The following is a 13484-nucleotide window of genomic DNA, read 5'->3' on the forward strand; positions in this document are numbered from 1 at the left end:
ACTTCCTCAAGTCATGTGGTGGTGTGCAGGGCAGGCATAGATTTCAGCCATCTTGACATGGCGATGATAGAGACCTTTCCCCCTTCTCTGAACTTCCTGGTGCACACCAGTACCAATTTGGGTTTCCTATAAACTAACGAGAGGGGATCTCCTAGCTCGCCTCCCTGAAGAGAGAGCGCTGCATACTGCCAGTAGATGGGCACACTACGTGTGTGCCCAGTGCTTAATCTTTGTTTGAGAGGAATGAAAAAACATGAACAAGCCGGTGATGTGGATGGCTGTAATGGGAGATTGAACAGGTATGATAAGATCGATAAGTTGAATAAGGGCCATGATTTGATATGACTCTCTTGCCCATAGTAGGTGCTATTAGAAAGGCCTTCAGTGGCTTCCCCATATACATGGTTGACAAATATAACCAGAATTTGAGGAAGGACAAAGGAAGCTCAAGTGAAGAAACTGCTACCTGTGTCCTATACATGGAATTGTTTAGAATTATCTTCACTATTAGCATGTGTAATGGGAATTAGGGGTTGCTTGTGCGTAAGTTGCCGCCACTCTCGGCGAGGTTGCCTGGAAAAACCTTTCCCTGGCTGGACAGTCCTGATTCTGCATCTGTCTCAGTCACTGGCAGAATCCGTCAGTGGGCCTTTCCTGAACTTCTTCCAACATAAAAGTTCCTTGACGGATAGTCTCCGCCTAGCCTCCCTGCGCGGACGTCTTCTGCGCAGGGTGGGTGTGGGCAGTGGAGGACCAATGCTCTCCCCGCTGGTCTCTGGTGAAGAGTCCTGGAGCCATCCCTCCAAAGCCCGCCTCCGCCCGCCTTTCTCCCTGGTGTAATGCTGATTTCCTTCCCCGGTCACTGAGTCCCCTCCTTTCCTGCTGGGACCTTCTCTGGCATCGCTCGGGAGCCCTTCCTCCACTCCTGACTGCGATGGCAGTTCCCTGACAGCATGTGAACTTTTTCTTCTCAAAGTGACTTAATAATAATAATAATAATAATTTTTATTTATACCCCGCCCTCCCCAGCCAAGGCCGGGCTCAGGGCAGCTAACAAAAAACAATAATAAAAACAATGAATGAATACAACTTAAAAACAATTGAATGAATACAACTTAAAAACAAGATTAAAATACAACAAAATATTGAAACATTAAAATATTAAAATGCAGCCTCATCACAGGAGGCGAAAGAAAAAAGAAAGGGGAGGGAATAGAACGCGAACAGATATTTAAAGAGTAGTGGGACAACCTTTATTGTTTGATGTAGTCTTCTTTTGCTGTTAAAAGGGATTTCTTCTTGAAAAACATTATTTTTTTAAAAAAAGGATCTTCACCTCCCCAGTTCCCTTAATATTCCCGTTTGTTTCATAGCAATGCAAGACTGGAATGCACAACGGCGCCAGATGCCATAGGGGACATGGGAAGCAATGATTTCCTGGAGAAAGATGGGCACGAAAACCTGGGGCATGACTTCATCAATGGGACCACCAGCGGCAATGCGGAAGCAGCCCGGAGGCTGGCAAAACGTCTGTATCATCTGGATCGATTCAAGCGGTCTGATGTAGCGAAGCACTTGGGGAAAAAGTAAGGATCTGACTTTCTATCTCAATGGGTGTTCATGTTGCATCTGCAGAATGATAAAAAAAAACATGAAAAGTTCACTTTTTATTAATGTGGCTTTTTTCTTTTCCTTCTTTCTTTTCCTGCATCTTAAGCAATGAGTTCAGCAAACTTGTCGCTGAGGAATACCTCAAGTTCTTTGATTTCACAGGCATGTCTTTGGATCACTCACTCAGGTAGGAAATCTCTGTGTCTTTTCCTGGGTTGTGTCTCATCCACTGATAATGTGCCTATCTTAAGGTGTGCCTTCGCACTCTTAAGGTGGGTTGGCATGATTGCCCCTGACCCACCCAGCAACAAGCCTCTTCCTACTCTGTCCTGGGCCTGACCTGCCTACATGCATTGAATATAATGTACAACCCTGCACACCTAGGCCTTGCTGGCCCATAATCCAGACCTGGCAAGACACCAGCATGGATTCTAGTGTTTTGCATCTATGCACGGACTATTTGTCCACCCTCTGACCTTTCCATCACTTGATTATTGGGAAGCCCCCAGGTTTGCATGCCAGGTATTGAACTTAGGGATTTGTAAATGCAGAGTGTGTTTCTTATGACTGAGCTATGATTCCTTCCCTGCGTATGGGCTTCTTACCCAAGCTGGGGCTTGGAGCAGAATGGTCAGAAAGGAGCAGGAGCTGGAATCTGGCAGACATGATCTATCAGTCCCTCTTTAGGCTTTTTTAAAGAAACCACAGATAGGTCTGCATTCTCTGTGCTTTGTAATTCTTGAGTGGCGAAGACTTAAAACCTATGAAACACCTCCCTGAACCCCACAAGAGCTTTATTTTTTTAAGAAAAGGAAAAAAGAAAGGGGGAAGCGAGAGAATAATAACAAATTTGGAAAGGCTTGCCATTGTGTGATCTAAAGACTGAGGGAGACAAGAGGTAACAAGATCTCTATGAAATATATATAGGGAGGGGAGATGAGAGACCCTAACAGCTGTGTTACCTTAAAAAATATTAGCTGGATTTTGGAATGTGTATCTAAACAGTGTGCTCTCTCTACTGGAAGGAAGATTTTAAGGAAGCTCAGCACCCAGCAAGTCCTCAGTGTGTGTGAGAAAGATAGGACTACATTTGGAGAAAAAGGAATCACAGCCAGTCCTAGTCCCATCCCTCAAATGTCTGGGGGTGCAAGAAGTGTAACAGTGGTTTACACAATCTCCCATTTTGTGGGGGTTGTATTGGAGTTGTTTTTTCCTTTGCCTCCCCCACCCCCCTTACTGTAACACATTTATTGAGAAGCAACACATTCTGAGGCTGGAAACAGGTAACAGCTTTTTAAAAGTGGTTTGAGAGAGATAGTACTTCCCATTGTGTTTGTACATCTAATTTTTTCTCCCACTGTTTTCTCTGCTGAAACAGCTTCTGCGGGTTTTTGGAACAATATTAAAAACCTGCAATATTTGTTTGACTAGTAGAGGTAAAAGTAGGAGCTGCCAAGCTAGCAGTTTGAAAGCATACCAGAACAAGTAGATGAATAGGTACCGCTGTGGCAGGAAGGTAAATGGTGTTTCCATGTGCTCTGGCTTCTGTCACAGAGTCCTGTTGCACCAGAAGCAGTTTAGTCTTGCTGGTCACACGACCCAGAAAGCTGTCTGCGGACAAATGCCGGTTCCCTTGGCCTGAAGGTGGAGACAAGCGCCGCATCCTGTAGTCGATTTTTGACTGGACTTAACCGTCCAAGGGTCCTTTACCTTTTCACTTTGCAAAAGCTGGATAATGTTGCCCTTTTGAACCATATTCAGTTCTCTGAAAATGCTGTCCTCTGTTTCCAACCTCAGTACAAACATCTTTAAAGGCTACAGAAATTTCTGGTCATTGACTGTAGTAAAATGACTTGACTTGACTCTTTAAAGGCTGGTTTAACTCCCCCCTCCTCTTTTTACATTTTTTTCTCAGGACATTCTTCAAAGCCTTTTCTCTTATTGGAGAAACTCAGGAAAGAGAGCGAGTTTTAGTTCATTTCTCCAACAGATACTACCAGTGCAACCCAAATGCCATTTCCACACAAGGTAATTTTACTTCCATTGCTTTTAAAACATTTCCATTCCTACCTTTCCTCAGGCAGAATTCAAGGTGGCTAGCAACAGTAGAAAATTAAAGCAACATCACAGTAATGCAAAGATAATAACGCAGGAATGACAACAAAGTCAAGGGAAAACAAACACACCCACTCAAAGCAATTCCCAGTAAAAATAGAACAATTTCCCAGTGAAGCATAAACACACTGAAGGCCACAGTTTGGCTTTGGCACTTGTCAGATCAAACGGCCACTGTGATTGCAACTGAGTCACTCCAGTCTTTTGAGATCTAGTCGGGGAACAAAGGAAACCTAGAAAACTCAAAGCAATAAGGCAAGATAGAATATGCTATTTGTTGTCAGGTTCAAGAATTGGTTAGGACTAGTGTTAGGTATTTCCATTTACAGGAGGGAGATACCTGGATAGCAGCCCCCCCCCACCCACCTGATGCCCTCTAGATGTTTTGGGCTTCAGCAATCCCAGCCAGCATCTGAAGAGCTCTGGCTTGGGAAATGATGATTAATAATAATACATCATATTTGGGTGTTGAATGCCCTTGTCTCCCACTTAAAGCACCATATCTTCTGCCACATTGCTTGGTGTATGTGGACCAGCTTCTTTCTCTCTGTATGAGGAATGTATTTTAAAGAGGTGGGCTGCTAGTGTGTGCTGAACTTTGCCCCTGTGCTTTTGCCCTGTAGCTCCTTGGCCTCAGGTGCTTTTCTCCCAGCTAGGTTCAATGGAGCAAAAAAGTACCAGGGTGGTTGAAGTGTGCAGCATATAATCAGCAGGTGTGGATGGGTTCTGCACTACCTGATTTTGTTCCTCTTTGCACCCATTTGTTGCACAGGTGACCTAAGGGAGCACACCCAAACCTCTAGATGTGTTTCAGCCACTGTCACATGCAGTCTGAGCTAAGAAGCTGAACAGAGAACCACATTTAAAACTTGCCTCTACTATGAACTCAGTGCAGGACTCTAATCAAATCCAATGGAATTTCCCCACTCCCCACGTCTGCAGTGGGTTAACAACAGCAGGAGCAGCAGCAGCAGCAGCAGCAGCAGCAGCAACAATAGCAATAGTACTGGCCTGCCTCACAAGACTTACTGAGATAAAATTAACACCCTAAAGCACTATAGAAATGCTATATTGTCCATGAAGCATTATATCTTGTCCCACTTCTCTCTCCTCCTTTGCCACCAAGGGCTTTCCTGAGCCCTTCTGGTCCCATCTTACCTGTCCCATCTGCCACTCCGGCTGTCCTTTGGCTGATCTCTGACCCTCCATTCCCTGCTTCTGCTTTGCTCTGCTGTTCAGTATAGGTGGTGATGAGGATATGCCAAAGGCAATGTTGATCTCTGTAGTCTATCCTACATTACTAGGGACGCAGGTAGCGCTGTGGTCTAAACCACTTAACCTCTTGGGCTTGCTGATCAGAAGGTCAGCGGTTCAAATCCCCGCGACGGGGTGAGCTCCCGTTGCTCTGTCCCAGCTCCTGCCAACCTAGCAAGTAGATAAATAGGTACTGCTGTGGTGGGAAGGTAAACGGCATTTCCGTGTGCTCTGGTTTCCGTCGTGGTGTCCCGTTGCACCAGAAGCGGTTTAGTCATGCGGGCCATATGACCCGGAAAGCTGTCTATGGACAAACACCTGCTCCCTCAGCCTTAAAGCGAGATGAGCACTGCAACTCCATAGTGAGCTTTGACTGGACTTAACCGTCCAGGGGTCCTTTACCTTTACCCTTTACCTATCCTACATTACTATTAAAAGCATATCCCACTTTCCTTTCCCCCCCATGGACTCTTACCCAGGTACTGATCACATTCACACCTTGGTTTCACAAGTCCTACAGTACAGTACTGGGGTACTCCCAGACTATTTATCTGTAAATAGCTGCAGTAATCTCTAAAGGCAACAGTAGTGAGCACTAATGATCTAAACTGAATATATAACATGTAACTCCAGAGGCAGTTTATCTCTCATTGCCAGATGCTGGAAATAAACAACATGGGGTGACTGTTATTCCTGTGACCTTCTTAGGAGCTTCCCCACCTGTGCCAGGCACTATCTCTCATCATAACCTACCTACTTCACAGGATTGTTGTCAGGATGAAATGGGGAGCTGGAGAGGCATGTGTACTACTTTGAGCTCCCTGGAGGAAAAGGTGGTGTATAAATGTTATAAACAAACAAACCAATAAGACATTAAAAAATAAATATGCCCAGCCACTTTGGAGGCAGTGCTGAGCTGATGGAACAAGGCAGCTATTTTCTTCTCCAATTATTCCTCCTCCTTCGTGCATTTGCTTTATAGAATAAGGCAGTCCCCCCAAAAAAATCCTATGATTTAATGTTGACATTGGGAGGAGAATGAAAAGGAAAGGCAAAGGTAACAAGGTGAACAAGTGCAGTTACATAGGCTTCTTTAGTTTCTATTGGAGGAATGTGGATTAAGGAATTTAGTTAATGGCTTTTGTGATGATGTAGGTTTAAAGACAGGGAGGTAGTGGAAGACAGGAGTGCCTGGCGTGCTCAGGTCCATGGGGTCATGAAGAGTCACACACAACTAATCGACTAAACAACAACAACAAGGTTTAAAGACAGGAATTTAACGGGGGCAGGAACAGAAAGAGGTGGCATGCTGTGGGTGTTCTGCGGGGGTGAGGGTCTTGTTGAAGGTCTCAAAAGGGCCAATCCTTTTACATTGAGTTTGGGCTAGTCTGGTGTTGGGGACAATGACTTCAGTGAGGCTGAATTTGGTTAAAACCATTGGCTTAACTGGACTGTAGATTGGGTTGTAAAAAGTCAGACAAAACCTTTGGAAGGTCAGCTTACACGGCTGAGGTTGATATTCATGGATCTTTGACATTTGTGGAGCGTTCCTTCAAAGCGTTTGGGTCCTAAACTTAGGAGGTTTCACCTTCCCGCCCCCTCCAAAAAAAGGAAAAAATTGGGCTAGCTGTTTCTCCCTCCCTCCTTATCAACTCTTATGACTTCATCTCATGAGACGGTCTCTCTTGATTAATGTCATGCATTTCTTTATAAGCAAATTGCTTTTGGAAGAAGAAGGGAGTGTTAATTAGGCTTCAGGGGGGTCCCAACTCAACGTGAATCATTCTTTCATAAGCAGATGTGAGTAGTAGGAAGTGTGATTTCTCTCCCCCACCCCACCTGTCTGTGTGACTTTCTGTGTGTCATGCTTGGGGTGTTTTCCCTCCCTACAGATGGAGTCCATTGCCTCACATGCGCAATCATGCTGCTGAACACTGACCTCCACGGCCATGTGAGTATTCTGCAAGTTGTCCTGTTTGCTCAGAAATTTTGAACTGCTCTTTCAGTATGCTTGTTGCAGCTGAGTACTCAAGTCCTCGCAGAGTCGGGTTGAAGCAGCCAAAAAGATTTCAGGTGACATTAGCAGAGGTGGAAGGCAGTTGTGTGAAGAGCTTATGAAATTGGCAAGGGAGCCAAAACCAATATGAATGCGTCCCATAAGAATGAGGGCCAGGCTGGATGCAGTGAATTGGGCAAGTCTGGAAACCCAGTAGCTCGGAAGAGGAAAGCAGGTAGAAGAACAGTTTCACAAGCACAGAGGACCAGCCAGATTTTGGGCACCGGAAAATCTCCCAGACTATTGGATTTCAGGAGACCCTGAAAGATGCAATGCAAGGAGTGGATTGGGATGGGCTCTCCTTGATCACCTGATTTCCTTACTTAGGGCGATGTGCCTGAAAAGCTGGATGTTCCCTCTTGGCCCAGTTGTATAGGGAGTTGATGTCTGGCCTGCCAGACCATTCGAGCCCCCGTGCAAGCAGAGCTTGTAAATCATCCTCACAGCACAAACTGCTCCAACTTCAAAATCTGAATGCCTGGCATCCCTGCTTGTGCACAAAGGGAGGCTATATATAGATGGCAACTTCTCAGAGATTTGGCAGCCATATTACAGAGCCATTCTTATCCAAGATACAAATGGTCATGTTTTTTTCTTTGTCCTACCATGACCTCTGTCAACCAAATTCTGTCGTGCTTATTTAGCTGTACTCTGGGGAAAAAACTGTCAATAACTCTAGAGAAGCGTGAGCGTCATTTCTGCAGGAGACATGTATAAGTTCTGTTGCGGCTGTTTCTCGTGTTTAGCAGAAAGTTCCCGTGGGCACTAACACACAACCATATACTGTATTTTTCGCCCTATAGGGAGCACCGGCCCATAGGGCGCACCTAGTTTTTTTTTGGGGGGGAATAAAGAACCCCCCCCCCAGGCGCGGGGCTGGGGCGGGGGAAGCCTGAGCTTTCCTGACCCAGCCCCCAGAACAGGCTGCTATCCGCAAGCCTTGGGAGCCTGTGGGAACCGACCCCTCTCGCTCTCCAGGCTTCAGCAAAAGCCTGCATTCGCCCCATAGGACGCACACACATTTCCCCTTCATTTTTGGAGGGGGAAAAGTGTGTCCTATAGGGCGAAAAATACAGTACCCCAACAGTTTTGAACAACTATTTTAAAATGAGTTTTTAAAAATGTTCTTATGTGACCTTTAAAAAAGAAAAAGTACAAAGCTGTATCTTATCTCAAGTGTTCAACCTGGGTTGGGGTTAAAACTGACTGGAACAATAGTTGTGTGCCATTTGGTCACATTGTTGACTGGCTTCCCACAACTATGGCAAGTGCCTGCAGCTGAGAGTGGCTGAAAAGGGAGTAGTGACTCACCTTCATTAGGTTTGTACAGTTACCCATCAGCCAAGGCTGGATCAGTGTTAGTGACCTCATAGAGGTGAGGGGGAAGTTGCTCTTCTTGCTTCATTAAGGTTAAAAAGGAAAGAGAAAAGATCTACACGTATCCTGAATATTAAAATGTAATTTTCCCAGGCATTGCTTTGCTGCAGTGTCAGGGTAACATGCGGGCACTAGGTGGCAGAACATGCATAGCATTCTCTGAACTGTTCATGCATCATCAGATGAATGTGCAAATTCCTATCTGGGCCTTGCATTTTAAATCCACATGTAAAACAGGTATCACCATTGGCCAGAAAGCAAAGGGTCACATACTTGAGCTCCAGCTGTCTGGGTAAAGAAGAGGTCAGATGCCAAGAGGCCCACCTGAACCAACCTGAAACTAGCTACCTAATTTCGTGCTTGTTTCCCAGGAAAGGTCTCTTGTTTTGGGCAACTTTCTGCTCTCATCACAAACTTAGGGCTACGTATAAAATAGGGTTACCAGACGTTCCTGTTTCCTGGGGAGAGTCCCCGTATTTGCGAATAAGTCCCCGGACAAATTCCATCCTCGGAATGTCCCCGGATTTCATCTAATATCCCCGGGAACCGCAGCAGCGGCAGTCTCAGCAGCCTGGAGCAGTTGGCTCTGGCTGGCTTCAGGAGCTGCTTGGAAGTTCCTATATGATGGTGGTGCAGGGACTCTAAGATGCAGCTTCCGGGCTGCCTCCACCTTCCCTCCGAAAGGCAGTGTGAAGCCTCGCTTCCCAGCTGAGGGATCCCTGCCCCCTGCTGCTTGCACGCAAGTAGGAATGGGATTGGGGCTGCTCCGATGGAAAGGGAGGCATCACGCTGCCTGAGCCGAGCCGCTGCTGCCACTCTCGGCCCTCCTTCTCCGCCTTGTATGCCTGACCCACCCCATTACCACCAAAGAACGAACAACTCAGGGGCTGCCCAGGCTCTTGGAAAAAGGAGATATAGAAGCCTCAGAGGAAGGGGAAACGTGGTGGTTGAGGTCAAGGTGGCGGCTGCCCCTCTGCCACCGCCATCGTTGCAGCACCAACATCCCGAATGTGTATTGATTAATTAATTAATTAATTAATTAAAGTGTCCCCGGATTCATTGGAGAAAAAAAACTGGTAACCTTAGTATATGGACTGTAACTCTTATTTGTGGTGGTGGCATTTCACAGAATTTCTTTACAGGGGGTTAGAAATTCCCCCAAGAGTTTCATGTGGTTGGGACTTGCCATCAGTGGTGGCAAGCCCCACAGCTTTTTAAGGGCACAGCTTTTCTTAAGGGGTAGGATGTAGGGGAGAGGGTTGTTAAAAAAAGAGAAAAGAATCCTTTTGGCTTGACTTCATTGCAAACTCAACCCTATTTTCCCAGAGCTGCTCTTCTCAGTTAAGTTTCCATCGCCTTCTTTCTGTTGCCGCCCTCTGTCTCATTTGCCCACACTCCCATTTAATTCTACTGGCTGCGGCAACTCATGTGGTTTTGTGAATGACATCATGATGTACTTCGGATCTGATGATATCACATATGCTCATCAACAAAATTATGTGGAGTGCCACAGCCAGTAGGATTAAGCAGCCACCTGGGCAAGTGAGGTCGAGGAGAACGGAGGCGGCAACGGAGAAGAAGGGAAATGGCGCCGAGTAGCAGCAACAGCCAGGAAAACAGAAAGAGTGTCAAACAGCATTGAAACCACACAAATATTTCTTAAGGTGAGTAGTTTGCTGTTAATCTGGCTGTTGTGAATGAGCAGGTTCTGAAGTTGCTTGCACAAGCTGCTTCTACATGGTTTTTAGCATTTTGCTTCTCCCACTACAACTCGCAGTCACTACCTGAGGGACCCATGGCTTTGCGGGGAGTGCAGGGGACTTCACTAGAGAGTTGGAGAGCAGTACAGCCCCTCTGCCTGCATACTCTGGACTGAAATCCAATATAATTTGGTATTTAGCCATTGGTGAAGCCTGAGAGATACGTAACTGGAGATTTGATTTCCAACATTTTTAGATGGTTTCTGAAGCTGAAATGCACTTCCTTCTACCACCTCATTTTGCTAAGTGTGAGAAATGTGTAGGGCCAACTTTAACTTGATAAAGCAATATTTCCCCATCACTTTTGTGTCTTCCCTTTCCTTCGGAATGCTTATCCTAACTGATAATACTTTTTGTTTTTTGTATTGCATTGTTTTTCTAGGTGGTAAGTTGGGCATTTATTGCTTGGAATGTAAAACATAGCTTGGAATGCATTGAACCAGATTATTTGTTTCCTAACTATAATTCAGTGCTTCATCCTGTAAGCATGTATCTGGATTTTATTTTATTTTTAAACTGTTTAAAAAATTTATATACATCTTTTTTCTTTTTGAGCCCAAAGTGGTTCACTGTACATGAACACACCCATCAATTGCAGTATTTTTCCATGTATAAGGTGCCCCCATGTATAAGACGACCCCTAGTTTTTTGAACCCAAAATTAAGGGGCAGGAAACCCTAAAATAGAAGTAACATTCTGGACAATCTGCAGCAGCAAATTGTTGATCTTTCTTTGGGCAATCGCCCTCAAAGTTTCCAGCATGAGGTGCATGCAGTGCATGGTGGTGCAAAGGCAGTGGCTAGAGCACCACACGCTCACCACACACTGAGAACCAGTGTGGTGTAGTGGTTAAGAGCGGTAGACTCATAATCTGGTGAACCAGGTTCGATTCCCTGATCCTCCACATGCAGCTGCTGGGTGACCTTGGGCCAGTCACACTTCTCTGAAGTCTCTCAGCCCCACTCACCTCACAGAGTGTTTGTTGTGGGGGAGGAAGGGAAAGGAGAATGTTAGCCGCTTTGAGACTCCTTCAGGTAATGATAAAGCGGGATATCAAATCCAAACTCCTCCTTGGTGGTGGCTGTTGCTGTGGGGAAGGAGGCTCCTGAATCAGACGCCGAGGGAGAGCCGAGGGAAGGCAGCGCTCGCTCTACGCCAGCCCATGCCGTTGAGCAAACCTAGCTGAGGAAGGTGGTGAACGGGCTTGGGATTTGAGAGGGGAAGAGAGAGAAAAAGGAAAGAAGAGCGATGAAAGGTAGCCAAGGCAGTTCTTAGTGGTGGCTGCTGCTCTTAATCCGGTGGTCAAGCCAGTGGGGGCTTCAGGAGGCGAGCCAGTCACCAGCGCACAGCCCAGAGAGGGAGGGGAAAGGGGGTGGCGGCCCCAGGGAACTCCTCAGCCCACCCAAGCCAAAATCCCGAACATTTGCTCAAATATTTTAAACCTCACCCCCCAATGCTCATGTTCTGTGTATAAGATGACCCCCAATTTTTTACTCTTTTTTATTTTAGCAAAAAAAATAAAATGGTGCATAGTGCAAGTGCTTGATTTGTACAGGGCTGTATGAGAAGGAGGTCCAGAGTTTCCACTTCCACCAGGTTTTGGATCCAGCTTGGTTAAAGAGGAACCCTGGTTTGCTTTCAAAGTGGCTTAATGTTGATGTTGATGAAATGGGAGCCCTTGATCCCACAGTCCACTGGCTGAAAAAGAGGGCTTTAAAAGAAACCTCATAATCGGCAATAGAAAAGCTTCTTTCCCCTCTTTTGGCACTTAATTTTGTACAGATATGTTCCATTTTTGTGAGGATTTAAAATATATATATATATATATATATATACATATACACACCATAACTTTCTTTTCAGCTCGTCAATTTCAAGCTCTCGCTCTGGCCGCATGATTCCAGCTTCTGTTTGTGGCAGGACCTTAACGTTCTTGGAATGCAACTCAGTTCCATAAAGTGCTTTGATGGCCATGGTTGAAAAGCCTGTGCAATTGTTAAGATTCATCACCACCATTATCCTAGCAGGATCACTTTCCCGCTGATTCCCCTCTTCCCAGTAGGGTTGCCTGTCTATGCTGATTTGTATTTTGTAGCTGTGTTCATGCAGACACCCTTACAATGTCTCTTACCCTGGGATTGCTGCTAACAACTTGGTTTTTAACTTAACATGGGGGGAAATATCAATTAGAGCTTTTAATATGCAACTCATTTTATAGGCTACTGTCCTTTTCTTTTCTGAGAATTGCATTAATATTTATGTGTCATTTATCTTTCAGAATATTGGCAAAAAGATGTCCTGTCAAGAATTCATTGCCAACCTTCAGGGAATGAATGAAGGCAAAGATTTCCCAAGGGAACTCTTGAAGGTGAGGCACTATATTATCTTTCCGTTGTGGGAATACAACATTAACTCTAACTCTGCCGTCCGGCTGTGCTAGGGTGATGCTTTCAAAATGATCGAGCTTCTTGTATTTTAATGATTTTTATTTGTTCGTTAGAATGAATGGTAATACATTGATAGTGCCTGCTATATGCCGATCACATTTATCTTTGCTGTTCTAGTTATGGACATTTATTTTGACCACTCCTAGTGTAGCTGTTCCCACACTCTGCACTGGGAGAGGGGCTGAAGACATTACATCAGCACGTTGGATTCTGCCGCCATTCTAGGACAGAGATGGACAAGCCTGAGGCTTGAAGGGCCTCCTTTGTTTTTGTTTTTTACTAGAATCTCAAGCTTCACCGGAGCCAAATGATGGTGCATGGCGGCTCTTGGATATTTAGGACGGTATGCACCTTAAATAATTTTGCACAAGCAATTATTGCTTACTCAGTGGGACTTTCCCCCTCTTCCCCTCTCCTTCCTCTGCTTGCACCTTGTGTCATCCTCAAGTCTGCTCCAGGGGGTTGGGGAAACCCCCAGAACAGATTTAGGGGTGCAGGAAGGAGAAGGGGGGAACATTTAGTTGCACTGATGGAATGTTCTCCTTAGTTCTGTGTTGGATTCTCCCTGTAAGGTTGTATCCACTGATAGACATATTCAGAGTAAGCCCATTGAAAGTAAGGGGTCTGACTAACTTAGACTTCTTAATTTCAGTGGGTCTACTTGGAATAGGACTAGCATTGAATACAACCCTTAGCATTAAGGGCCAGAGTTCTTTTGAGCACATGTTTAGAGCAGAGATTTGTTTTCAGGATTAGATCTGACCTGACAGTCATTTCTCAGGCATATGTGCGCGCACACACATAGTTTTCCTGCAAGCTTTTTCTTGGTTCAGTAACCTAATGGGGGTGGAGGACCATTTTCGT

At 45.4% G+C, this 13484-nt stretch overlaps 1 protein-coding gene across 6 annotated transcripts in view; it reads left to right on the forward strand.

Annotated features, from left to right (window-relative positions):
• LOC308576619 (PH and SEC7 domain-containing protein 3-like) overlaps nucleotides 1-13484 on the forward strand; it is a 152497-nt gene that overhangs the window by 53169 nt on the left and 85844 nt on the right. For 5 of the 6 annotated variants that reach the window (XM_081176228.1, XM_081176229.1, XM_081176230.1 and 2 more), the window contains 5 exons: nucleotides 1374-1586; nucleotides 1718-1798; nucleotides 3527-3639; nucleotides 6873-6931; nucleotides 12452-12541. In XM_081176228.1, coding sequence (XP_081032354.1) covers nucleotides 1374-1586; nucleotides 1718-1798; nucleotides 3527-3639; nucleotides 6873-6931; nucleotides 12452-12541 — 556 coding nt within the window. Of the gene's footprint in view, nucleotides 1-41; nucleotides 300-1373; nucleotides 1587-1717; nucleotides 1799-3526; nucleotides 3640-6872; nucleotides 6932-12451; nucleotides 12542-13484 lie in introns of those variants that run through there. The other variant, XM_081176231.1, reaches the window with a different exon arrangement.

The sequence above is a fragment of the Podarcis bocagei genome (genome assembly GCF_964188305.1).
Source record: "Podarcis bocagei genome assembly, chromosome: 17".
Classification (NCBI taxonomy): Eukaryota; Metazoa; Chordata; class Lepidosauria; order Squamata; family Lacertidae; genus Podarcis; species Podarcis bocagei.